Source organism: Sebastes fasciatus, chromosome 19 (assembly GCF_043250625.1).
Source record: "Sebastes fasciatus isolate fSebFas1 chromosome 19, fSebFas1.pri, whole genome shotgun sequence".
Classification (NCBI taxonomy): Eukaryota; Metazoa; Chordata; class Actinopteri; order Perciformes; family Sebastidae; genus Sebastes; species Sebastes fasciatus.
The window spans coordinates 7,890,347-7,914,691 of record NC_133813.1 but is presented as its reverse complement, the minus strand read 5'-3'; the positions used below and the strand labels follow the sequence as shown (position 1 = coordinate 7,914,691).

At 43.2% G+C, this 24,345-nt stretch overlaps 1 protein-coding gene across 6 annotated transcripts in view; it reads right to left on the bottom strand.

Annotated features, from left to right (window-relative positions):
* shroom3 (shroom family member 3) overlaps window positions 1-24,345 on the bottom strand; it is a 53,174-nt gene continuing 28,829 nt past the window's right edge. For 5 of the 6 annotated variants that reach the window (XM_074618775.1, XM_074618777.1, XM_074618778.1 and 2 more), the window contains 23 exons: window positions 21,226-21,351; window positions 17,993-18,196; window positions 17,429-17,757; window positions 17,076-17,340; window positions 16,542-16,597; window positions 15,878-16,385; window positions 15,390-15,677; window positions 14,685-15,117; window positions 14,411-14,538; window positions 14,148-14,297; window positions 13,564-14,054; window positions 13,114-13,335; window positions 12,763-12,973; window positions 12,139-12,451; window positions 10,951-11,027; window positions 9,317-9,408; window positions 8,266-9,040; window positions 7,906-8,140; window positions 7,473-7,618; window positions 5,139-5,244; window positions 4,830-4,995; window positions 4,588-4,709; window positions 1-2,507 (listed from right to left, as the gene is read on the bottom strand). In XM_074618775.1, the coding sequence (XP_074474876.1) occupies window positions 2,109-2,507; window positions 4,588-4,709; window positions 4,830-4,995; window positions 5,139-5,244; window positions 7,473-7,618; window positions 7,906-8,140; window positions 8,266-9,040; window positions 9,317-9,408; window positions 10,951-11,027; window positions 12,139-12,451; window positions 12,763-12,973; window positions 13,114-13,335; window positions 13,564-14,054; window positions 14,148-14,297; window positions 14,411-14,538; window positions 14,685-15,117; window positions 15,390-15,677; window positions 15,878-16,385; window positions 16,542-16,597; window positions 17,076-17,340; window positions 17,429-17,757; window positions 17,993-18,196; window positions 21,226-21,351 (5,842 nt within the window). In that variant the 3' untranslated portion in view covers window positions 1-2,108. The remainder of the gene's footprint in view (window positions 2,508-4,587; window positions 4,710-4,829; window positions 4,996-5,138; window positions 5,245-7,472; window positions 7,619-7,905; window positions 8,141-8,265; window positions 9,041-9,316; window positions 9,409-10,950; window positions 11,028-12,138; window positions 12,452-12,762; window positions 12,974-13,113; window positions 13,336-13,563; window positions 14,055-14,147; window positions 14,298-14,410; window positions 14,539-14,684; window positions 15,118-15,389; window positions 15,678-15,877; window positions 16,386-16,541; window positions 16,598-17,075; window positions 17,341-17,428; window positions 17,758-17,992; window positions 18,197-21,225; window positions 21,352-24,345) is intronic. The other variant, XM_074618776.1, reaches the window with a different exon arrangement.

The following is a 24,345-nucleotide window of genomic DNA, read 5'->3' as shown; positions in this document are numbered from 1 at the left end:
ATTTACAAAATACATTTATTTTGCAAAAACCACGGAGCTGTTATTTAATTGTCCTTTCATAAAGCGAACATTGAATTTCATTCAAAGATAAAAATGTCTGAGATATTCTGTTGTGCCTCTGAAAATAACAAGAACAAACGATAATCAACAGTAGAATCTGGCTTATTGATGACGACACACGGCAGCCTGTGTGTGCGCGCTGTGCTGTTTAGAGAATATGACAAACTGAGAATATTTAAAAGGTGCTCTAAAAACTAAAAACAGTAAAATTAAACGTGTTGGTGTAGAATAGAAAACAGGTAAAGAACTGATCAGTACTTCAAATATGTGAAAACCCTCTCTGTATTTTAGATTCAACACACCGCTGCTGCTGATAAACAACTAAACAATAACTATTGATTCTGTAGACTGATGCTTTTTACACCTGATCAGAACTGGACTTTTATTTCACAGATATCCACAAAGAGGACCATTGAAATAAACGAAAAAGAGAGAAAAACATAATTTTATCCTTCATGTTTGGTAGGTTTCCGCAGCTGTTTGTGTGACAGCTTGTTCCTGGGAAGAGCGAGGCATTTAACCATGATGACACAACTAGTCAGTTTAATGAATTAGGTGATTGGCAGGACAATTATCATCAATTTCAATGATTGTTTAATTGATGCTTCTTTTCTGTGTTTCACATCATAATAAATTAAATATCTTTTGGTATATTAAATTGTGGCATTTGTATTATTCTTGACTAAATATTTGACCGATTAAAAATTCCTCAAATCCAAAATGAAACCAAGTTGACGTCTGCAAACAATTCATCCTGTGAAAGTCTTTGGAATCTAAACTTTTTTTTCTTTACATCAAATGTTTCATCACATCGACTTTTAAAGAGGCACAACTGTGTTTATCATTCAGTGTAAATTCTGCAGCAAACAGTAGTCGAGCTGCTACAGTAAAAAGTGCTCCAAGCTGCAGACGTACAGACAGCAGTGACAGTAGTAGTGTTACAGTATCATGTGACAGTGATCGAAGCAGTTCCTCCTTCAGGATCTCAGTCTCTCAGAGTTCGGACTCTTTCTGTATAGCGGTAAAATAAAAAATCCAATTTTGGTGTTGATGTATTTTTGTACGTTGACTGTACATGTGCGAAACCTGGTCTTGTGGAAAAAGTTTGACAAGATGACACTAAAGATGATAGTATTTTGTCTTTGGGAGATAAAACACCTGCTCACTCTGTCTCGTGATTAGAAGAGTCCTTGGAGGAACGTCTGAGGTTCCTGAAAGCACCGTCAGAGTTGTTAAAGGACAATTCCACAGTGATCGGGACTTTCCGTTGACTTTTAAAATATATATTATTTTGATCTTTTTACTTTTAATTCAGGCTGCTGTCTGCGCCAGCATTATCGTCAGTTTTTATTAAACTCCTTTGGAGTTGTTCTAAACCCTGATACACTTTCCCAGTTTAGAACAGCTTGACACACAGTGCTGAGCTGCATCTCAAATTAATCTTCAGGTTCCCAGCTTTCAGATGATGTACACCACTTCTATGTGACATCTACTGCTGACCTGCTATCTCCCCCTAAAAAAAACCTGTACGCCCCTAAAAAAAGACCAAAACGGTGGGTCTCAGAGGGTTAACTCGTCGCTCTCGTCTTTACTGAGGGGTATATTTAGAATATTTAGATATTGAAAGCAAAAATATTAAGTATTTCGAACATAATAAGAGCTGTAAAACTGCAGGAAATGACCCATAACAGTGGAATTGTCCTTTGAAGTATTTGACGATGAACCTGAAAACACCCGATGCCCCGTAGAAATCATCCGTCAGAGCAGAGCATCATCAGAAATGTTGGCAGCGGTCGGTTTAGTCCACTCAGCGCTGGTTGCTGAACAGAGGTGTAACGTACAGTCACGTGTGAATAGAGCGAGGCACATTGTGTGAAGTCTGCATAGCTGTTTCAGTGTGAACAGAGCCTGTTTCTCTGCCTTCATGTAAAGCTCCTTCAATAGAGCATCATCAAGCTCGGAGTGAGTTTTTTTAGGGAGCCAAATGTCTCTTCTTCATTTCCCATCCTTTCACTGTTGCCACTCATAATAGCGGCCTGTCCGTGACATCACAGTGATGTCACAGTGGTAGACCTGACTAAGTGGACGGGGCCTGGAATCACAGAGGGTGGAAGCAGCGGTGGAAAAGGAGAAGAGTAGTGGGCGGGGCTCGACATCGTCATCCCTCTCGACCAACTGTTTGCCTCCGCCACCTCCTGCGGCAGGCTCTCGGCCAATCGCGTCAGCTGCTCCTCTCCCTGCCGTATGAGGTCGTCGACGTGCCGCTGGCGAATCAGAAGGGAGGGCTTGGTGCCGACGAAGCGGCGGTAGTCCTGGAGCTGCGGTTCGGTGAGGTAGCCGGACAGGATGGCGTGGACCACCCGCTGCCGCCGGTCCAGGTTCTCCTTCAGCTCCCGGGCGTCTTCAGTTTGACCGAGGAGCAGAGAGCGCTTGTGATGGAGGGAGTCCTGAACGGGGACGAGACGACAAAATATTTATCAGCTTTAACTCAATCTTAATACTTTAAGCTGTTCATGTCAAAATCCAAATGTTCTTGGACAACACTAAAATGCTTAATGTTGGCATGTTAAATATCCTCTTTCATACAAAGTTCCCGGTAAATTGCTGGGATAACCTTTGAGGGACCACAAGAGATTTTCACTATTCACACGTGCACTACATTCAGGAACATTTCCGTCTTGCGCCTTTTCATACATGCCATGGTGACGCCAGAATACATGGGGCAAGGGACAGTGCAGCACTTACAGTATGGAAGCCAACCACCATAAAACTCAATAGAAGAAGAAGAAGAAGGGCCAGATGTACGTGTACATTATTATTTTCAGGAACATAGTGTGCGAGTAGCTGTTTTTGTCCGGTGCCAATGTTCTTGTAAAGTATTTATTATATTTATTTATTGTTAGTTATAACATCAGAAAATTGGCTACCATCTGGTGAGTTTTTTATTTTCAAGAGTGTTCCCCAAATAAATTTTATGAGCCACTTTCTGACTGAAATGTCACAAATCAGATCCAGGATTCGGAGCATGACGTTCCTGGATCAGGACAAATAAGCAATGTGTCACTCATCGCAGACAAACCAGCTAACACTGACAGAGTGGAGCTGCGACTGAGGAACGCAGAGTCATGTTCGACAGAGTATTTTAGTTCAGCATGACCTTTCCTCTGGTGCCACCCTAAAGACAAACTTAACACGTTGCTCTCCAGGATGTACGAATAGCAAGGTGGAGGTTAGCTTGGCTGCAGCTGTTATTCCTGCTCTGAAAAGCTCAGATATATCTGCCAATAAGTGATACTGAAGTAAAGCAAACAAACATGGATGACTCGTCTCAGCCAAAGTCCATCATTCAGGTTAACTACAGTACATCCTCACATAAAAGTCATTCTGATCATAAAGCAACTACAATAAAACTGTACCTCAACACTAGACAACTTCATTCAGTCTGACAGTCACTGTCATTAATAGCGACACTAACAACTGCTATCTTTAGGTTGTCTGGTGCCGTTAACATTAGCAAATAGTTACCACGACAATCTGTCCCATCGCTGCCATCCAAATTTCATAGCCTGAACTTCATTCTTTATTCTTGACACCTCTCCTGTTTTTCTCCAATGGACATCCCTGGTTTAAATGTTTATTCCCATAATACTGTGTCACTGGATAAACAGATGCATGTTACTTTAGCTCCACTTTGTGGCTGTTGGGTGCAGCACTTCAATCCAGGTGAGTCATGATCGGAATCATTTTACACTCTTTTTTAAATGTTTTTATCTAGATGAACCTCCATTATGCTCTCAGAGCTCTCGTTAATATCATGGGAGTAATATACAGGACTGAACTAAGACCTCTGTATTTAGTGAACGCTGACTGGGAGACTTTTTCGTGAATGGTTATACTACCTAGAAGAATACTTCATATTTTACAGACATAGCAGATTTGCATGGGATCAAAAACACAAACGACCTGAAGTTGTTAAAGTAACCGGAGAACTTAAAAAGGAACTGTTATGCTTTTGTGCTTTTTTCCATTTCCTTTAATGTGTTCTTTTTGAGCATGTAAAAGGTCTGCAAAGTTACAAAGCACAAAATCCGATTTACTTTCCCACACAGAAATACTGCTCCTGAACTGCCTGAAATGCCTTGATTGAAGTCACGCCTTTTATTCTGTAACGTGGTGATGTCACCAAGTGACACATCTGCATGATAACTGCCTAGCAAGTAGTTTGGCACAACATTAAACAAAGCTAGTTAGAGAGGAGCTGGAGCGGAGTCCAAAGGGGTGGTTTGGTTGACCAATCATATCAGAGGGCCAGCTGACCAATGAAAACAGACCTCTGAGGGTGAAAAGAGGTGTTGCAGTACAGCTGGTATGAGAAAAGTAAAGTGTTTTTTGAACATTAAAGCATGTAAACATGTTCTAGAAGAAACCCAAAATACAAGTATACATTTGAAAATAAGCATAATAGGTCCTCTTTAAACCCAGATAATATGAGTCGTGTGCAGACAGGTAGGTCCTGTCTCGTCTCACCCTCTCGTCCGCTGCGTCCTCCTGCGTCAGCTCCCCTCTCTCCAGAGCGAGCAGAGATCTGTCGATCCTCGACAGCCGGCTGCACAGAGACAGCAGCAGGTTCACGATCCTCTCCAGATCTCCTGCAAAACACAACCGGGTCAACATCTCAGTTTCTGACACACTGCAGGTACCAAAGAACCATGGCAGCTGTAGTCACTGAATATTAATAAAATATATATATTTTTTTACAGATGTCGTACCGATGAAGATGCTGTACTTGTCCCTCTCGTTGGGTTTGAGGCGTTCCTGCACCAGTGTTTCAATGCTGGTACCCAGCTCCTGGTGACGTCTGTGCTCCTCACACAGCGCCTCCTTCTCCTGCCGCAGAGCCGCCACGCTGCACCTCAGAGCCTCACACAGCTCCACCTGGTAAAACACAAGAATAGCCAGGTGTTTCACCTGCGTTACTGCTGGGATGCTTTATTGATTTATATTTAACAAAGAAAAGTTCAAGTAAATAATAATAATATTAATATAACTAAAGACATAAAAAAGAAATCAGTTTTTACCTTCCTGGTGTTGAGGTCTTTCTCATCCTCATCCTCATCCAGATCCGTCTCCGTCCCTCCATCCGTTGCCATGCTCTGAGCAGGATCACAGACGCCATCTTGGATCCTAGAGAGGTAACAACAATATTTAAAAACCTAGATTTCAAATTTTATTTATTTTTTTAATCTTTTTCGAATCTTTTTTGACTGATACACTGCTGCTGTTGATGGCCAAGAGGAGAAATTCTGTAAAAATCTGTAAATAGAGCAAAAGCAAAGACGAAACAAGATAGGAAACAACAGAAAAGAAAAATAAAGATTTAAAGAGCAAGACGACTAACACGATAAAAACAGAAAAAGGAAAATATAGAAATGAACATACAAACAAATGAATAGAAAAGGAACACAGAAACCAAGCAAAATGAGAAAAAGAAACACCCAGAAAAGGAATAAAAGGACCATTTAGGGTTGGGCGATATGACTTAAAAAGTACTTTTCATATCTCGATAATGATATGTATCACAATGGTTTCTGGTAATTCAATAAATAAATAGTCTACATGAAATAACTACACAGTAAAGCCTATTTTTGTCTACTCCTGTGTGAATTAAATACTTGAAAAACACCAAAAAAAAGCAGGCTAAGTACTGAGTATTTTCTCATTTTAAGAACTTGAATGCAAAATGAACGTTACAGCTTTAAGCGAAATTATAGAGCAAAAAGAAATAAATATAGTCCTAGCCTATATCACGATAGAAATGATATAGAAAAATATATACGATAGATATCATTTTGATGATATGTATCATCATATTGCCCAGCCCTAGGACCACTATAGAAATAAGCCACTAGGAGTCAGCGTTGTTCAGCTGTTTAACCTGCAGGAGGCCATCCGAGTGGAAACCAGAGTAAAAACAAACTCATCTATGGTAAGAAGACTTCAGCCTTTTAATCACAAAGACATTGAAAGCCTTTAAGCAGAGTGTCTTACGGCTAAGACCAGTATTGTTTTGTATTAATCCACAGTTCTTCTATGATCCTCTGTGTAGTGAAGTTTAATGAAACAGTCACTGTGGTCCAACCTCACTCTCTCCACACTCTGCTGTTGAGAAACGTTGATCAGGTTTGTCTGGTCTCTCCTGTCCTGGCTGACAACACCAACACTCAGTCAACAGGAAATCATATTTTAACCTCAATGTTACACCATCACTGTAGCTTGGTTTCAGACCTCCGGCAGCAGCTCAACATACATCTGGAGGTCTGTTCATTGACCACCGTTCCCCCGGTTTGAGAAGTAATAGACCAATTAGAGCTTAGTAGGCGGGATTAAGAATGGGGATGTCATCTTCCTACACAACCAGCTGGCTATCCAGCTAGAACCAAGGTTGAACCTGATGTACCTGCTGTCATAACCTGGCAACAAACCCACAAAACTTGCTTCATCATCTCCATGAACCTGAACCAAAAATATATGTAACTGATTTAAAGTTTCTGGAAATACAATGAGCAGGCACTCATTGTCAGAAATGGCAACAGTAACATTTGTTTCAACTTTTGAACTTTGGAAAAACTCGCAAAAACATTGGAGTGTAGCTGCAGAATATGTTTTACCGAGGTCAAAGGTCAAGGCACAAACACTACCTTCCTGCAGTTCACTTGACTAACCATGTATAACAGGGAAATGATGCCTCTAAATTGATGATTGTTTGCCTTTGTTTCAACAAGGAAACATTCCTACACTGAACATCATGTTCACCAATAAACCAAAACACATTCAAGATGTCGCTGACTTTAAAGGCCATAACGTGCAGAGACAGCAGAGATTAGCGATGTTCCTCGTCCGTGTCAGCGGCAGATAGGAGATGAAACACAAACACAACAAGAATGACAAATGTTGGTTTACAGGAAGTCCCCGTTAAAGTCTCTTTCCGCAATTTTGGTCATAAACACACTCAACACGAAGGTCTTTATCCGTGTGTTACATAAAGGACTTTAAAGGAAATTCAATGTGATCCTCCTCCAACGTTAAACTACATCATCAATCTGTGATGTCCAGTTTTATAATTCACTTCTTGTTTGAAATTCACAATCCAGCTGTTGTTCTTACTAACTAGGTGAAGGGTACATCTACATCACAAACAAACCAGCACGGTTAAACCAGGAGCGCAAAGAGTATTTCATTGAAAAGGCTGTTGAATTCATTCTATTATGATTATGTTTGCATGGAAATAAATTTAAATATTCACAAAAAAGAATAAGTGTTTTGTTGATGCTAAAACTCAGTGTCTTAGTCTATTTAAAATATCGCTGAAATTGTTTAAGACTAGTCAAAGAGAAAAGAAATGACAGAATTACCTGTCATCCAATCGGCTACTGCCCCTGCGATGCCACGGTGATTTACCAACCGATTTGCTGTTTGAAAAGATCTCCTCCATGAGCTCTACAGTGGATCTACCCCCCCACGTGTCCAGGAGGGGCGCCAGAGAGCTGTCCTGCAACACCTGATTACAATGAAAAAGGAAGAATCAAACTATGTACGACAACAAAGGTGGAGTCAGATCTAATCACGACAACAGAGGTATAGTTGGAACTAAATACACTGATAAAGGTAGAGTCAGAACTAGGTATACGACAAAGGTAGAGTCATAACTAGGTGTGGCGAGAAAGGTAGAGTCAGAACTAGGTACTACGACAGGGATTGAACTACAGTATGTATGAAGACAAAGGTAGAGTCAGAACTAGGAACAGCAGCCTTTACTCAAATGAACTGCTGACTCCAGGTACCCACCAGCTGCCGGGCCAGCGCCTCCACTCGCAGCTCTTCGGATGTCTTCTCCCTCTTGGCTAGGGGTTGGTACTCAAGACCTAGGTTGTCCTCGCTTGCGGTGGATATGATGATGGGTGTGATGGTGGAGGACTGCGTCTTCATGGAAGAAAGGAGGATGGGCACAGGCGAAGGGAAGATGTAGGAGGAGGGGGACAACGTCCTGGTGGGAATGATGGAGTTGTTTAAAAACTCCGTGCTAGAAATGAATACAGAGAGGAGAACAGAAAAATGTAAAAAGAGAAAAGAGCCAGTAGAAACATTAAAAAAATGTCCATAATGATTTCAATTCAGGTTTAAATATGAAAATGTTCCACAACAAACCTTCCCACAGTCTGGTGTCCAGCTTCCTGCTCCAAATCGACTGGAGGGGGAGGGGGAGGGAGATCAGGAGGAGGAGGAGGGAAATCCTCCAAGATGCTTGTCTCTCTAATTGGTGGAGGAGGTGACGGAGAGTCAGGAGTTCGGAGGAAGACCTCGTCATAATTCTCCAGCGATAGGCCTGTAGAGGATTCTAGTGGTTGCTGTTGCTGGTCAAAGGAGCTGAAGAGGTTGGACTCCGAGATCCGCAGAGAGGACAGGTGCCGGGGAATGGACGGATGGGAGGATGGCGGAGGAGATGATCTGATGCCCCCGCTGTCCTCCGTGTTTGGTGGGGATGAAAGCTGGAATTGGGGCAGGGGTGTCGGCGTCACCGGCGAAACTCGTTCTGCAGAATACCCTCCTATCATCTCTAAACTGTAGGCTCTCTCTCTGTACGTGTCCTTTGCAGAGTCTTCTAATATGCTGGCGTCACTCAAACTGTGTCTCGTCTGTCTGTCCGTCAACGGGGTTTCATTGTAGCCAGTAGTGTCACCGCCATCTTCATCATCTGTGCTGGGTGGCGCAATGTCTGGGAAGGTGATGGCATCCAGGTTGGCCTTGCTCAGCCTCTCGCTAGCATGCCACTCAGCACTGACTCTGTCCTGAGTCCCAGGTGGGGAGAGGGGGCAAGGCAGGCCAACAGAGGCCGCCAAGGTGGAGGTGCTGGTGGCTCGTAGCCGGTCGGTGTTCCTCTGTCGCTCCCGACGAGTGACAGGAGTGTGGAAGGAGCCTGGGTCTACGATCACAACACAAGGAAGGGTCAGAGAGGAGTCACTTTTCTTTTAGCAACACATTCCTGTAAGCAAATACATTAGGGTGCATTTCTTTCTTTCTAATTTTCGTCCTTAACTGGCTACTCCTTTCATCCCCAGCTGATGATTAATCACATGAAAAAGCCAGATAAGAAAATATATTCTGTAGGTTGAAGTGAACTATAGTCTGCACATGCTTTCTTTCAAGGAGTTGAGAGGAGGTCAAAAGTTTGATAACTTTTTTTTTTAATTTTGCTCACCTTGCGAAGGTCCTGCAGGCTGGACGGTGTTCAGACTGTCTCGGGAGTGTTGAGGAGACACGTGGCCGCCTGATAGCTGGACTTCTGCAGATCTGAGAGACAGATAAAGAAAGAATTAACGAAAGGAAAGAACACGTCAACAGACAATGTTCAGTTTAAGTCGTGGCTGTGTCAGAGTTTAACTATTATATGGTCACTTTTCAGCATGTACTTAGTGGGGTTACTGTATAAGTTAAGACAAAACATCAAGCAATATTATACAATCAAAGAAAAAAAAGTCAAAATCTGATGGATGATTTAGGAAATTAACAACAGAAATATAAAGAAGTGTAGTTTGTGGTTAAAACACAGTGTTATGGGCCTTCCTAAATGTTCTGTAATTCCTCACAGCGATCATTCAAATTGCTGATCTTATGGGGCTGATTGTTAAAAGGTCAGTGCTCAGTATAACCAGAAGTGGTGCATTCATGTTCCTGGTTATATTCAGACACCAGGCAGATCTGTGTAAACACACACACACACAGAGAGAATTCCTGAAGTGACCTCTGACCTTCACATTTTGAGAGCAAACATATTTAAGAGTTTTAAGTGAATAAATCCCCGCGGACTCCAGTTGGTATTTTGTTTATTTTTCTGTCTCTATGCCAGGGAGTTTTCTCTGCTTCCTGAAATTCCTCAGTTCACTCCTCTTCTTCACTCCTCTCCCTCACTCCTCCCTTTGCCTTCCATTGAACTCTTTCACTCCTTCTTTCTTTCCTGCATCTGATCCCTTAACTCCTTTCCTACCTTCCTCCCTCCTCCCCCTCTCCTCTTCTTTTCATACTAAGAGATACTCCCTTCTTCGTCCCCAGGGGCTTTCAGAAAGTCTGTTGTGAAGCTGCCTTGAATTCAATTTCAGACTCTCTCTTTTTTTTTACCTGCTTCCCTTCTTTCCCTCCTTTTCCCTCTGTTGTTTCACCTTCTACATCCCATCTCTTCTTTCCCCCCCACATGTTGTTCTCCCCTCTTTTCACCTCCTCCCTCTTCTCCTTCCCTCTCACCTCCTTTCTCACTCTCTCCATCCCTCATCTTCTTCCTTCATTTCCTTTCCTCACCTCGTTTACTGACCTATTTTTACCTCCTTCTTCCTTCTCTTCTCTTTTTTCCTCCTGTTTCACCTCCTCTGTTCTTTCCCTCTCATTCCTTGTCTTCATTCCTTACTTCGTGGTGCCAGCAGCCGGGCACATGGACTCATAAGGCCACGGTTGGTTTTAAAATAGCAAAGTGCCTAAAGCACACACACACACTCTGGCTGACTTTTAACAGCCTATTATGGAAGAGAGCTAAAATATCAGCACAGAAAAGACGTGAATTCCCAGGATCTTTTAGTTTTTCAGCAGGAAACAAACAGCCAACCGTCTGACATTCTGCTCAAACTCAACTTATTTGCGTTTCATTTTGTAAACAGATTGACACAAACGAATCACCACACAGAGAGAACATCTGTGAGAAAAAGATGATGCCTGTTCAGCTGGAGAGGTTTTCAGTGTCGGTGACTGTGGGAACCCATGAGGGAAAAAAAAAGCTGCTCTGGGATTTGAACCATCAGCTGTTTGGTCACACGATCACATGGTCTAAAAGGAGACGTCACATACCTGTCCTCGGCCAGAGCGCGGCGTCCAGGTTCAGAGAGGAAGACCCCATACATCCTGACGTCACCTGGAGCGAAGTCCTGAAACACACACAGACAAAGTATAAGAGGATTTCACTACTTTTGTTTATCCTCTCCTTATGTTGTATCATATTCCATATGATTTATCATCCATATCATTGTGAATCTCCCAGCTGGGGATCAGTAAAGTTTGATCTTATCTTATTATATTGTGACTAGGTCTGCGATAATAACGCGTTAACACAAATTTGTTTTAATGCCACTAATTTAATGCATAAACGCAACTTGCGGTTTTTAGGTTGTAGCAGGCGCAGTGTTAAAACTAGAGAGAAGATACTGGCATCCTATGAAACTAAAAACCTAAGGAATCCATCGGTACAAACCATGTCATACTAGCTTGTCGAGAAAGAGGCTAAACAATGTTACAAACTTGCGCTTCTTTGTCAGCTGCTTAACTTAAAAACATCAACGCTGTGAAAAGCAGGACTGTTGGACCCTTCAGTGTTTAAAGTAAGAGGACAGAGTGTCTGTTTGTCTGACTGAAGTGTAATGATGTTTATGTGACACCGCCTGCTCTGATCACTGACGGAGATAAGAGACAAATTCATCCTTTACTGCATTCCTTTAAGAGCTCTGCAGATTCTGTGTATGAAGGATGTATGTGTGTGTGTTATCTTTGCTATCATCCACATCGGACAGCGCCCAGCCACCGTCTCTCCGGCTCTCTGGCACCTCACAGGAAACTCTGAGGTCTCTGGGTATTTCCTGTGTGACTCAGGGCCAAACGTCCCTTAATGGCAAAATGTCATTTTAAATAAATTTTAATTTCTTTAACCTTGCAATTAATGGTTATCAATTTTAAAGCTAGAGTGAAGATACTGGCATCATATGAAACTAGAAAACCTAATGAATCCATTGGTACCAACCATGTCATACTAGCCTGTCAAGAAGGAGGCAAAATAACGCTCCAAACTTACACTACACTTTGGCAAAGGAAAAACTTGCACTCCTACTAGCTTGCACCTTGCAACAAAATTACAAAAAAGTTAAATAAAAAAAAGACACAAATGAATGAAACAAAACATTTCAGAAAATCCACAGTAAATTCAGTGATTTTGGGCTACAACAATATCAACTGAAATGTGAGCTGCTGGTAGGAGTGAACTGTTACCTGGTTCAGTCTCTCTACTATGGGGGTGGAGCGGGAGCGGTAGTGGTGAGGAGTCATCGGTCTCTCCTCGGATCTCCCCAGGAGATCCTCAGCAGAAGCCGACCTCCCGGAGCTTCGAGTTGACCCGGCCCTCTGCAGAGCCCCGTTAAACTGCGTGCTCAATCCCAGGTTGGGTTGAGGCTCTGTGGCCAGCTGCTGGGGGTCCAGGCCCAGGTCTCTGCTGGAGGACTGACTCTGTCTGCTGAGCCCTGCTTCATGGGTGATACCCTGGAGGATTTGGGCCTTGGGCTCAGGAAGAGAGCCAGAAGGAGCACTGGGAGTAGAAAACAGGAAGGAGTTATTAAATTAATAACTTCATATTAAAATGTAAATGAATACATGAATTTCTGAAATTCCATAACAATCCATCCAATAGTTGTCAAGACATTTCACTCAAAACCACAAAAGTGATGTCACTGCTGGTGAGTCATTAGGTTTCATCCTCTGGGGACAATGAATGTCTTTACAAAATGTCATGGCTATCGATGTTGATAAGATATTTTGGTCTGGACCGAAGTGGTGGACCGACCAACTGCTATGGCTAAAAATCAGTGTTAGATGCAGCCGGTGTCTGGTTTTGGTTACCTAGGAGGTGGGTGTGACGGAGCCCTGGGAATGGTCACCCTGCCCGGGTAGTAGAGGTTGGACTGGAGGCTCCGCAGGTCGTCTTCAGGAGGGAGCGTGGAGCACAGACGGCTATCTCCGGAGGAGAAGCTTCGATCTCGGCCAGAGTCCTGGAGGGAGAGCAGGCTGGAGGCGGAGGAGACGCTGAAGGTGTCAGAGTGACAGGAGGAGACTGGAGAGAGGGGAGAAAGAGGGAAGAACAAAAAAAGGACGTGATTAATATATCTGTTTCACTCTATCAATTAAATATTTGCTTTACCTTCCATTTATCCTTCATCCACTCATCAAACCATCACTCATCCCTCCACCCACCTGCATAATTGCTGTTCTCAGGCTGTAGATAAGCACTACTGGGCCTCGGTCCGCCCCTCTGTCCTCCTCTTTTCACGCTTCTCTTCCTCTCCATGTAATCAGCCAGAGCGTCGTGCTGAAGCTGCCGCAAGTCGGGCCTCGACGTGGCGTTCTGCAGGGACCCGCCCCCGACGCGACTTGCCACGAGCTCGAACATCTTCCGCCGGTCTTTCACGCTGGTCTCTGACAGACAGGGAGATCAGGGTCAATGCCCACGCTCAGCCACATACAGACTCTAGATGTTTCTGATTTGCCAGATACCCAACGATCACAACACTGACATTCCTGTCAAGCCAATCTATTTTGGGAGCAGCTTCCAGTGGTGTACTGACTTTTGTATACAAAGTCTGTCATCTTTATATGTTTTGGCCACAGCTGTTTTTATATCTGCATTTTCTAAAGTATATTTACCTCCTCCACGCCTGAAGAGAGCAGTAGTCTCTGCATCCGATATCCCGACCTCGTTCATGTTCTCTGGCTCCGAGTACGATCGCTTCTTCTGGTCCACTGTCAGACGCCTGCGGCCGCAGATCCGCATCACAGAAGGAGGTCCAACCGGCGGGACACTGGGGAGGGCTGGGGGGCTCGCGCCTCGAGTCTCGGGGCTGACCACGTGCCTCTCCTTTGGGGTGTGAAGGGAAGTGACCGGTGGTGGCGTCTGTGGCGTGATGACGACGCCCTGTGGTTTGGGCATGGTTTTTGGGCCTTTTTTCTCCGGGGACTGGTGCTTGGCGGAGACAGGTGGAGGCTGGTGGCTGCTGGAGGAGGAGGAGGAGGAGGAGGAGAAGGTAGGAGGGGCTGCGGGAGGCTGAGAGCTGATTGAAGAGTTGAGGTCTCTCCGTCTGAAGGAGGTGGACCGCAGGACCTTAGACTGGGCGTCTTTCAAAGAGTCCCTGTAAGATCTGAAAAGAGACAAGATTACATCGTCAGTGTGGCTCAGAGAGACTCGGGACACTGACCTGTTGGAAGACTCTGACTTGTGGAAGGACTCTGACCTGTTGAAGGACGTGTCCTGCATGGAGCCCAGCATCTCTTGGATGTCCTGTGTCCGGGGGAAGTCTTTCCTGCTGTCTCCCTCCCTGGATTCATCCAGGTGGTAGGTGCTTCGACTCCTCTGGAGGGCTAAACTGGGATCTGTATGGGTCCTGAACACAACACAGATATTTAGCTGCTTTTTGACAGGGAGTGAAGTCCAGTAAATCTGAAGCCAATATGAATATTTGTATATAGTTTCATCAATTACCCACAACCCTTCTACCTGTTTTTCATGTGCTCGCCTCCCCTGTAGCTCATGGTCCTGTGGGCGCTGGCCCTGCTGGTGCTTCTCTTCAGCATGTTTCTGAGGTCCTCCGTTCCACACGGGGTGCTGTGGCCTTTCTCGGTCATCTGATTCAAAATCGGAAAACACAAAGCAGTGAAGCAGCAAATTCAGGAGGTAAGTTTGGGATGACACAAATCTTGTCTGGTAAGTTAAAATATCCATAAAATATTGCACACAGTACCAAACAATGTTTGGTTTGAGTTATCCTCACATGGGTGGCGTTGTCTGGTGCGGTGATGATGCTCTGACTGTGCGGCCTTCCGGTGCGTTCCCGACGCTCGAAACGACTGACCTTCTCCAGGACCGAGAGGCTGCGGACAGGTCCCTGGTTGCCCTCACTAAAGCAACTGTTGTCATGGCTACTGGCGACACTGTTGCTGGGGCTAGTGCATCGCTGCACCTCGGCAAGGGCGATCTCCAGACGGGTCAGTGGGTGTTCCCTTTCTTTCTCCCGCTCTCTGTTGTCCCACTGCTGGTACTGCACAGCTGCTGAGTCACTGAGATGACGGTGAGGAGGCTGGGAGGCGGAGGGGTGTGAAGCCTGAGGCTGAGGGTGAACGGGTAAGTGGGTAGGAGGCACTTGTCCCTGGGAGAGCCTGGAGGATGCCGCTGGCTCTGAATGAACGCTGCTCTGGTCCAATGATCTGAAGGGAGGGAGGAGGAGAAAATTGAACTTGCTGAAAAAGCTTAATATCAGGCCCTGGACTGCCAGGTCAGCAGCTGCTTTATTATGCCATGAAGTCACGTTAACTCATTCATTCACAATTATTGCTGATGTTTTGGTGGAGCTGCTGATTGCATCTCAAAGGAGGTTCACAAAGTGACAGAGACAGAATCAGAAATCTCAAAAAATGCTGTGAAGTCATAATCAGAAATGATTTCAACATGTTAATCCACACATCCCTCCATACTGTACCTGCGCCCGTCTCTCCTGGACTGGACAGGTATGCAGGGGTCCCTCCACTCTTGTGAGGATGGATTCCTGAGCCCAGCAGTGTGGGAAACGTGTAAATCCTGGTTCTGTTCCTGGAACACTTGGCTATTGGGTTTCTGGTTTGTATGAATATGGGGCCCTTGGAAGCTCTGACCGTGAGGTTCTTGGTGGTTTGGGGGCCTTTGGGCCCCTGTCTGGTCCTCTGATCCCTCTCCGGCAGTTTTCAAGTGCAGTCTGGAGAGTTCAGAGTTAGACTCTTCCTGTTGAGGCCTGATAAAAGTAGAGGACTGAGTTAGCATTAAGGGCCAATATGAGAGTAACGCCATAATAAGATACGCAACATCAGCGGTGTCATAGTGTAGGAAAACCGACTTTGCATCTGGGACGTGAAAGCATGATGTTGTGCATTTAGCCAAACTTTGGTGGCACTCAAAATACAGCTGTTGGTTGAAATATCAGCATGAAATCACCTGTCTGCCTCGTGTGCTGGAGTCCTGAGCTGTGTAGAGGCAGATGTTGACGAAGAGGAAAAGGGGTGTAGTGAAGAAGAAATGTTGTTTTGGTATCCGTTTTCTGTAGCTGACATCCTTCCATCCCTCCGCCTCTCTGTTGCTGCTTCCTCTCTCCCTCCGACGCCCTGCTGCTGCTGCTGCTGCTGCTGCTGCTGCTGCTGCTGCTGCTGCTGTCGGCTGTTCTCCTTGGCCAGGGCGGGGTAGACTCCCGAGGAGCCCGGCACGTGGCTGGCGCTGGGCATCTGTGCGTAGTGGGGCTCAAGCTGGGGGACGGGGTACACACCGGTGGGCAGAATGAGTCGTCCAGACGACTGGGGGATGAGGCCCGCAGGTCCAGAGAAGGGTCCGGTAGGGGAAGGGGGCTGAGGAAAGCCTCCGCCCTGCCGGGGCTTCGTTGTGGGGCTGCTCTCTGGACTCTTCTCTATAACTGTGTGGAGCTGACCCTCAGCGCTGTACGAGCCTTTAGCTGGAACCACAGAAATGATGGCAGTGTTTGTAAGAGTAGTGCAGAGGATGATGATAGCAGAGCTTTCCTCTATCTCTACACCTTTACTTGATGAAGCAGAATTTTGGATCCTTAAAATGAGAAGAATCATGGAGATACAATATAAATATGATTTACCTGCACTTGAGGCCACCGGGCCACTGGAGTGATGCCAGGAACCTTTCTGCAGAGACCTGAGTAAAATACATTAGACATTTGATTGGTTTAAGTGATATTTCATTTTAAACAAGTACGTCATATTTCACAACAACAATTTAAACAAGCATTGTTTTGTTCTAGATGTCTTTGTCACATGGTATCAATTTATACCGTACAGTTTCCTATTATGTTGTACCTTACTGTGCAATACTGTGGTGTATTGTGTTGCTCTGGATCAAAGTGGATGGTATCGTAGTATTGTATGGTATTGTGATTTGCGTGATGTATCGTATCATATTATAGTATATTGTTTTGTATCATAGCATATTGTGTCACATCATATCATCCTATCATATCGTATTGTTACCATAGACTGTACTGTATATAAAAAGTGGATGTAGTCACGGTGATCAAACCGCCGATCATCCGATTAGTGGACAACCCGTTTCTACCTCTGAGCCACAGGCCCCTCCATCAATCAATATTCACTCTGATTTGAGAGACCCTACTCACCGCAGTGACCGGGCGTGCTCGAGACTGGACCAGGAGTTTGGTCTCTCGTGGTTCCTGATGGCTGCGTAGCTGTCGCTGCGCCTCGGTGGAGCCGGCGCCCCCGGCCCCCCCTTCAGGCTCTCATAGGAACTGCGGCTGGCTGCCGGGCCCCATATTGGACCCACACTGTGTCTGTTTGACGCCGGTACGCCACCGCCACTGCTGCTGCCGCTACTGCTGCTGCTGCCACTGCTGCTGCCACGGTAACAGACCCCACCCACCGAACCTGGAACCAATAGTACAAAGAAAAACAATGACGTCATCATGTCAAAAGTTACATTACCCGAAAACCATCCCTGAAGCAGATGGTTCACCTTGCAGTTCTCGGTTTAGCCCCGGCCTCGACCCTCCCCCTCCTCCTCTGGAATCGCTGTTGCGTAGCAACGCGGCGGAGGTGGAGCTCAGCTCGTGCTCTTGAGGCAGACCCTGTTGGTTGTCGTAAACCGTGCGGACGTAACATATGTCGGCCTGCTGCATCTCTCCACTTCCTCCTTCTCTCTGAGGGACGGTCTCCAGCGAGTAGGAGCGCTCCGGGCTGAAGGAGGGGTTGGAGGCGAGGTACTCTGGGATGCTGGAGCTGGTGGAGAAGGACGAGTAGGCAGAGTCTCGTTTGCTGTGGAGGTGGTCGATGCTGTTGGAGGATCTGGAACATGAGATTTCATTTGAGATCATGACACACATAATGCTATAGTTTATGTTTTTTCATCATTAGTTTGTGTATTATGAAATAATTAGTTTATAAGTTCTATATTGTATCATAGCTGATAAGAGACGATAACAATTACATTCTGATTACATTAGTACGCTATGAACAGTTTATTGTTGCACACATTATAACATTTATATACTATATTGAGTATTTGTTTGTCTGTATGAACCTGGCAGAGGACAGCTGGTGACAGGAGGAGTAGGCTGGGTGGGGTCCGCTGTGGGTGTGGTGGTGCTGAGCTCCGGAGTGAAGCTGGGAGGACTGAGGAGGGTCCAGGCTCTCCATGCTGCCCCTAGAGCTGTACTGGTCCGGACTCTTCCTCAGGTAGCCGCCGCCAGAGTCAAACCCGCCGGACAGGTCGGTTGTCGAGGCACTGAGAGACAGCGACATGGAGAATTTATATATTTTTATCAAGGAGACTCAGACATGCTTTGGCAACGTAAATGTGTAAGTAAACTTAGACACAGTGGAGCTTAACATCAGCATGCTGACATAACCACAATGACAACGCTGACATGCTGATGTTTAGCATGTAATAGTTTCTATATTCTAGGGCTGTCAAAGTTAACACGATAATAACACGCTAACGCAAATTAGTTTTAATGCCACTATTTCTTTAACGCATATTTCAGAGGTTGTAAAAGGCTCAAAAAGAAAAGCTAGAGTGGAGATAAAGGGCGTCTTATGAAACTAGAAAACCTACCAAGCATGTCTTACTAGTCAAGTCAGCACACTGACACACTGACAGCTGTTGTTGTCTGTTGGGCTTAAGTTTGCCATGTTATGATTTGAGCATATTTTTTATGATAAATGCAGTACCTGTGAGGGTTTCTGGACAATATTTCCAATAATAAATACATACATTTGTCCCATACACTCCCATGTTGATAAGAGAATTAAATACTTGACAAATCTCCCTTTAAGGTACATTTTGAACAGATTAAAAAACGTGACATTAATCACAATTAACATGGATAATCATGCGATAAATATTTTAATCCATTGACAGCCCTACTATATTTATCATCTCAGTTTAGTGCGTTAGCATGCCAACATCTCCTAATTAGCACTAAACACAAAGTACAGCTGAGGCCGATGGGAATGTCATTAGTTTTGCTGCTATTTGTTTTCTAATTAATGAACGATGTTTTGCTAGATAATTCATATCTTTATCCATGCAGATGGTAATGAATGAAATACAGAGGGAGTGCTGGTCGGATTATTGTCGTGGTTGTATTTGTTTTTTCGTTTTTCGCTTCTAAAAAATCACTAAACTGATCTGACATGAGAAGAATCTCTTCAACAACTTAAAACTCACAGTGTTTCCTGGTTTATTAAGCTAGTTTTGTTTTCTTTGTACATAAGAGATGCTAATTAGGTGATCAACATAATTCAGTGCTTTTAAGAAGGCAGAACAAAATGTATGATATTCAGACTTGTGCCGTGTTGAAGTGTTCCAGAAATGTTCCAGGTCCTCGTCAGATTGCCGTTGTGACTTTTACATAAAATGACTCGGGTGTATACAGACATGACATCAAACTGCCAGAACGGTTACGTCACCAGGTGCATGTCTGAAAGGGGTTTTATTTGTTCCAACTGTTGGTTGTAAAGTCGTTGATTTGCTGCTGAATCTGCCGTTACCTCACTCTACAGTAGATAACTGACTGGAATGTAAATGTGTGAGCATCTACGTCATAGTTTGACCCACCAAGTCCTTCAACCGAACACAATGCAATTACTGCTCTGGAAAAAGGGGGACATTCTCCGTCTGCATCTCTCCTTTTTTTTCTGTGTCAGTAACTTCTCCGAGTCTTAACTTTTGTGTCAGCATCCATCTCTTTCTGTCAGCTGTTCTGTCCGTCCCTGTTTGACTTTCTTTCTCTTCTGTTTTCTTAATTTCTGTTCTATTAAAGCGGAGTTGCAGAAATGTTACGACAAACTTTTTATGCAGATCCCCACTTTACTAACAGGACACGACAGTCAAGAGTGTGTGTGTGTGTGTGTGTGGGGGGGGGGGGGGTTGTTGCCATGGGAGACCCAGAGGTGAGGGGGAAGGGCATCAGGAATGCCCGTTTCTACAGGCATCGACGTCAATGCTCCGTCCACCCAACACACACACACACACACACCCACACACACAACCACGTCAGAGGCTTTTATTCGCCTTTCACGGCCGTTTAAAAGAAACAGTGATGTAACTTCCTCTGATGACATAAAACCTGCTGACCAACGAAAAAAAAACACAACAATAAAACAATTATGTATTCAACCAGTTTGTGCAACTGAGATGACTCAATATATATCACTGCAGATACTTTAGCTGAGGACACACGTTACTGTGTGTAAACTTTTATTATGATCACGTCTGCAGACATATCATCCAGCAGCAGGAGCTCTGACTGGTCTGAAACAGCAGATCTGAATCCTAAAAACACTACAAGACAACGTGAACAAAACTCTCCATAATGTAACAAACCCTAACCAAACCTCATTCTAATTTTAATTCTTAAACCAAAGTGAACAGCCCTTAAAGGGTCACCACTTTCCAAAAATGTCTTCACTGTCTCAAATGTCTTAATTTGGAAGTTATGTAAAGAATTTAAAGTTTGAGGTCAGTGTTACAAACCGACATTTTGACACCTTAGAATCAAACACACACCACGCAGACAGACAGTCAAAGGTCACACATCGTATAACAGACAGATAACAGCTAACAGCTCCTCACATTGATCCGTCTCTGGGTTTCCGTCACCTTGACAAATTCCTGCCCTAGTAACACTTTCTAAAACGCCCTCACTTTCCAAAAATGTCCCCTCATCCAAAAGAGTTCCTCGCCTTCCAAAGATTTCCCCTCTTCCATAAAAGTTCATCACTTTTCAAAAATGTCCTTGTTTCCCAAAAAGTTCTTCACCGTCTTCAAATGTCTTAATTAGGAAGTTAAAGTTTGAGGTTTGAGGTGTTACAAACTGACATTTTGACACTTCAGAATCAAAACACACCACGCAGACAGACGGTCAACTTTCCAGCGCTACTCTCGGTCAAACTACTGACACACCGATGCTACTGCACACAGCGGAGGAGAGACAGAGGAGCCGCGGGATCACAGGAACACATGCACATAAAAACACACAACACGTTCTCATCCGTGAATAATACGGCCACTTTGTATCTGACAGAGCTAAAGGGGGACTTGTGCCTCGGTATCAGACGTTGAGGGGCGCTATAAAAGCAGCGGTATTTGACCACCTGAACGGGCTTGCACACCCTGCGCGCTGTTATTGGCCCAAACACTCTTTACTGAAGCCCAGAAATGTCCTAAACACAGCAAAATAAGAAGGAGAGAGAAAATCCAGGCAGAGGGCTGCAGGGTCTCTGCAGATACACTGCAGATTGAACACTGACCTGTCGTGGTAGCTGTGGTGCCAGGCGCTGCTCATCGTTTCCATCCTGCCCTGATCCGGCTGCCGCTGACCTTCACCGAGCTTCGTCGAATGCCACGAGTGAGGACGAGACGCCGGCTCACTGCGTCTGTGGGGTTGAAATACAAAGAGAGAGTTTAGTGTACGTGCAGTATTTGACCTGTTTGACTCGACTCTTATTCATTTTCTTGCTGAGTCAGACGAACAGATTGATACCACTCTCATATCTGTAGTTGAACCAGTTAGCTTAGATTAGCATAAAGACTGGAATCAGGGGGAAACAGCTAGCTTGGCTCTGTCCAAAGGTTACAAAATAAACCTTCCAGTTGCCAGGCAATCAGCAGAGACTCCAGGATGTTACTGGTCGTAGTCAAAAAATGGTCAGGCACATAAATCGCAAAAAATCGGCAAATTGTCGTTTTTAAACTTCAGTTCAAGATACAGTCACAAATCTTGTGATTACTAATTAAAGTAAATACATATTTCAACTAATTAAAGAAATAAATATTTTAACAAATTAAAGTAAAGAAATATTTTAACAAATTAAAGTAAAGAAATATTTTAATAAATTAAAGTAAAAAAATATTTCAACTAATTAAAGTAAAGAAATATTTTAACTAATTAAAGTAAAGACATATTTTAACTAATTAGAGTAAAGAAATATTTTAACTATTTTAACAAATTAAAGTAGGGTAATATTTTAACAAATAAAATTAAAGAAATATTTTAACTAATTAAAGTAAAGAAATATTTTAACTAATAACAGTAAAGAAATATTTTAACTAATTAGAGTAAAGAAATATTTTAAACAATTTTAACTAATTAAAGTAAAGAAATATTTTAACTAATAACAGTAAAGAAATATTTTAACTAATTAGAGTAAAGAAATATTTTAAACAATTTTAACTAATTAAAGTAAAGAAATATTTTAACTAATAACAGTAAAGACATATTTTAACTAATTAGAGTAAAGAAATATTTTAAACTATTTTAACTAATTAAAGTAAAGAAATATTGTAACTAATTAAAATAAATAAATATTTCCACTAATTAAAGTAAAGACATATTTTAACTAATTAAAGTAAAGAAATATTTTAACTAATTAAAGTAAAGAAATATTTCCACTAATTAAAGTAAAGACATATTTTAACTAATTAGAGTAAAGAAATATTTCAATTAATTAAAGTAAAGAAATATTGTAACCAATTAAAATAAATAAATATGCCATCCATGTTATAAACTGAGGTGAAGTCAGTCATGTCAGGATACAAAGAGAGAAAATCAGACATATGTTCATCTTTCCAATTGACCATATTGTTCATACTTGAACCACAGCAGAATAATGCATCCACAGGCATTTGAACAGACAATGTTAAGATTTATTTGATCAGAGATTATTTATAAAGGTAAAAATCATATTTCCACTGTTGCACTTTGGCCAGCAGCTAAACTTTTTGATTCACAGAAAGCATCCAACACTCACACCACAGTCATGGGTTCTGTTTTAAATCATGTTAGTCTCCTTTCACCCTGCACAGATCTTCATTCCCAGAACCATTAGAGGTCTCAAACTGCTGCAGGGAATCTAGCGCTGAACGCAGTTTATTATCAGAGCTGGAACCAGAAAACGGATCATTTCGAGTTCAACATTAATAAATAATGTCCTGCTGTGTCCTCCCACAGTAACACAACACAACACAACACAACCACAGCTGCATGGCCTCATTCCACAGAGATCTGACTCACCTATCGTTGCCTTTCCCTTCCTTACAATTTAAAAAATGCCTAAATACTTTTAACTTCAGGCTCCTTCAGGCAAAATATTACAACCAGATAATAAAAAACAAAAATGAAAATGAATAATAAAACTGCACTTAGACAAACACGTGCAACATGACGTCTTATTGCGCCATATTTTGGTGAAAATATATGTGTGGAACTGACGTATTGACCATCAAATGGTCACAAGAGAAGTGAATTATGCTGCAGACATGGTTTAAAAAGATTGTCACTGTTCAAATCTACTGGAAGCAACAGCAATTCAAACTGACCTACGACCTCTGTTCATTGTCTGACCTCTTATTGTTATCAGTAGGGGGTCCGTTAGTGGACTACATTTTTTTTTGTAATTATTTCTTCATGGTGATGTAACTTCAGGGATAAAATAATGCGTTTTTGTTTGTAGTGATAATCTTTATGACATCACCATCATCATTTTTGAATGCGTTATCTAACCAGTTATGATAACAGAGACATCGGTTACAATAATCTTCCACTGATCCTCGTCATATTTGACATGTTCTGCTGCTGTGTATTTATCCACACAGATAAACAGGAAAAGATTTGTATCTGAGTAAGTAGGAGACAGAGACATGAAAGCCCGCATGTCTGTGAACCCCAGGATCCCTGGGTAATGACGGGACGTGACTGGAATACCTCAACGCGTTATCATCTCTGTAACACGTGTACGGATATTCACCCTCGCCACTAGCTCTCAGGGGGACTGGCTGGAGTACAGCATGGTGTGATTTGGTTCGAGTTTCAAATCCAAGTCTAATTTTGAAACCTGGACCACACTAATGCACATATACATGTCTTGGCCCTGCATTCACAAGTCACCAAGGTTGTGCCCAAAATATAGATATCAAGTCCTAAATGTCACAAATGTCATGGCATCATTGGCTTTCTGTTTCAAAGTTTGTTAAAAAAGAACCAGAGGATCAGGTACAAATTTCAGGTTGTGCTATTAAAGTCCTGAATATTCAGTGTGCAAATTCAACCCTTTCTCCTACAAAATGACGTTCCCATACAACTAAACTGCATTCTCAATTACGTCACGTTTCGAGGGAAACGTATTTTCTCGCAGATTACGCTCACTGTTTTAAACGCATGGTTAACGTTGTAAATTTAAACAAAACAAAACAAAAAACGCAGCAAAACTATTTGGCTAGGTTTAGTGAAAGTAACATCATGGTTTGGTTTAAGATTACTACCAAATTAACACAAAACATCATAAAAACGCAACAAAACTACTTTGTTAGGTTTAGTAAAATAAACATCATAGTTTGGTTTAGGATTACTACGAAATTGAAACAAAACACCG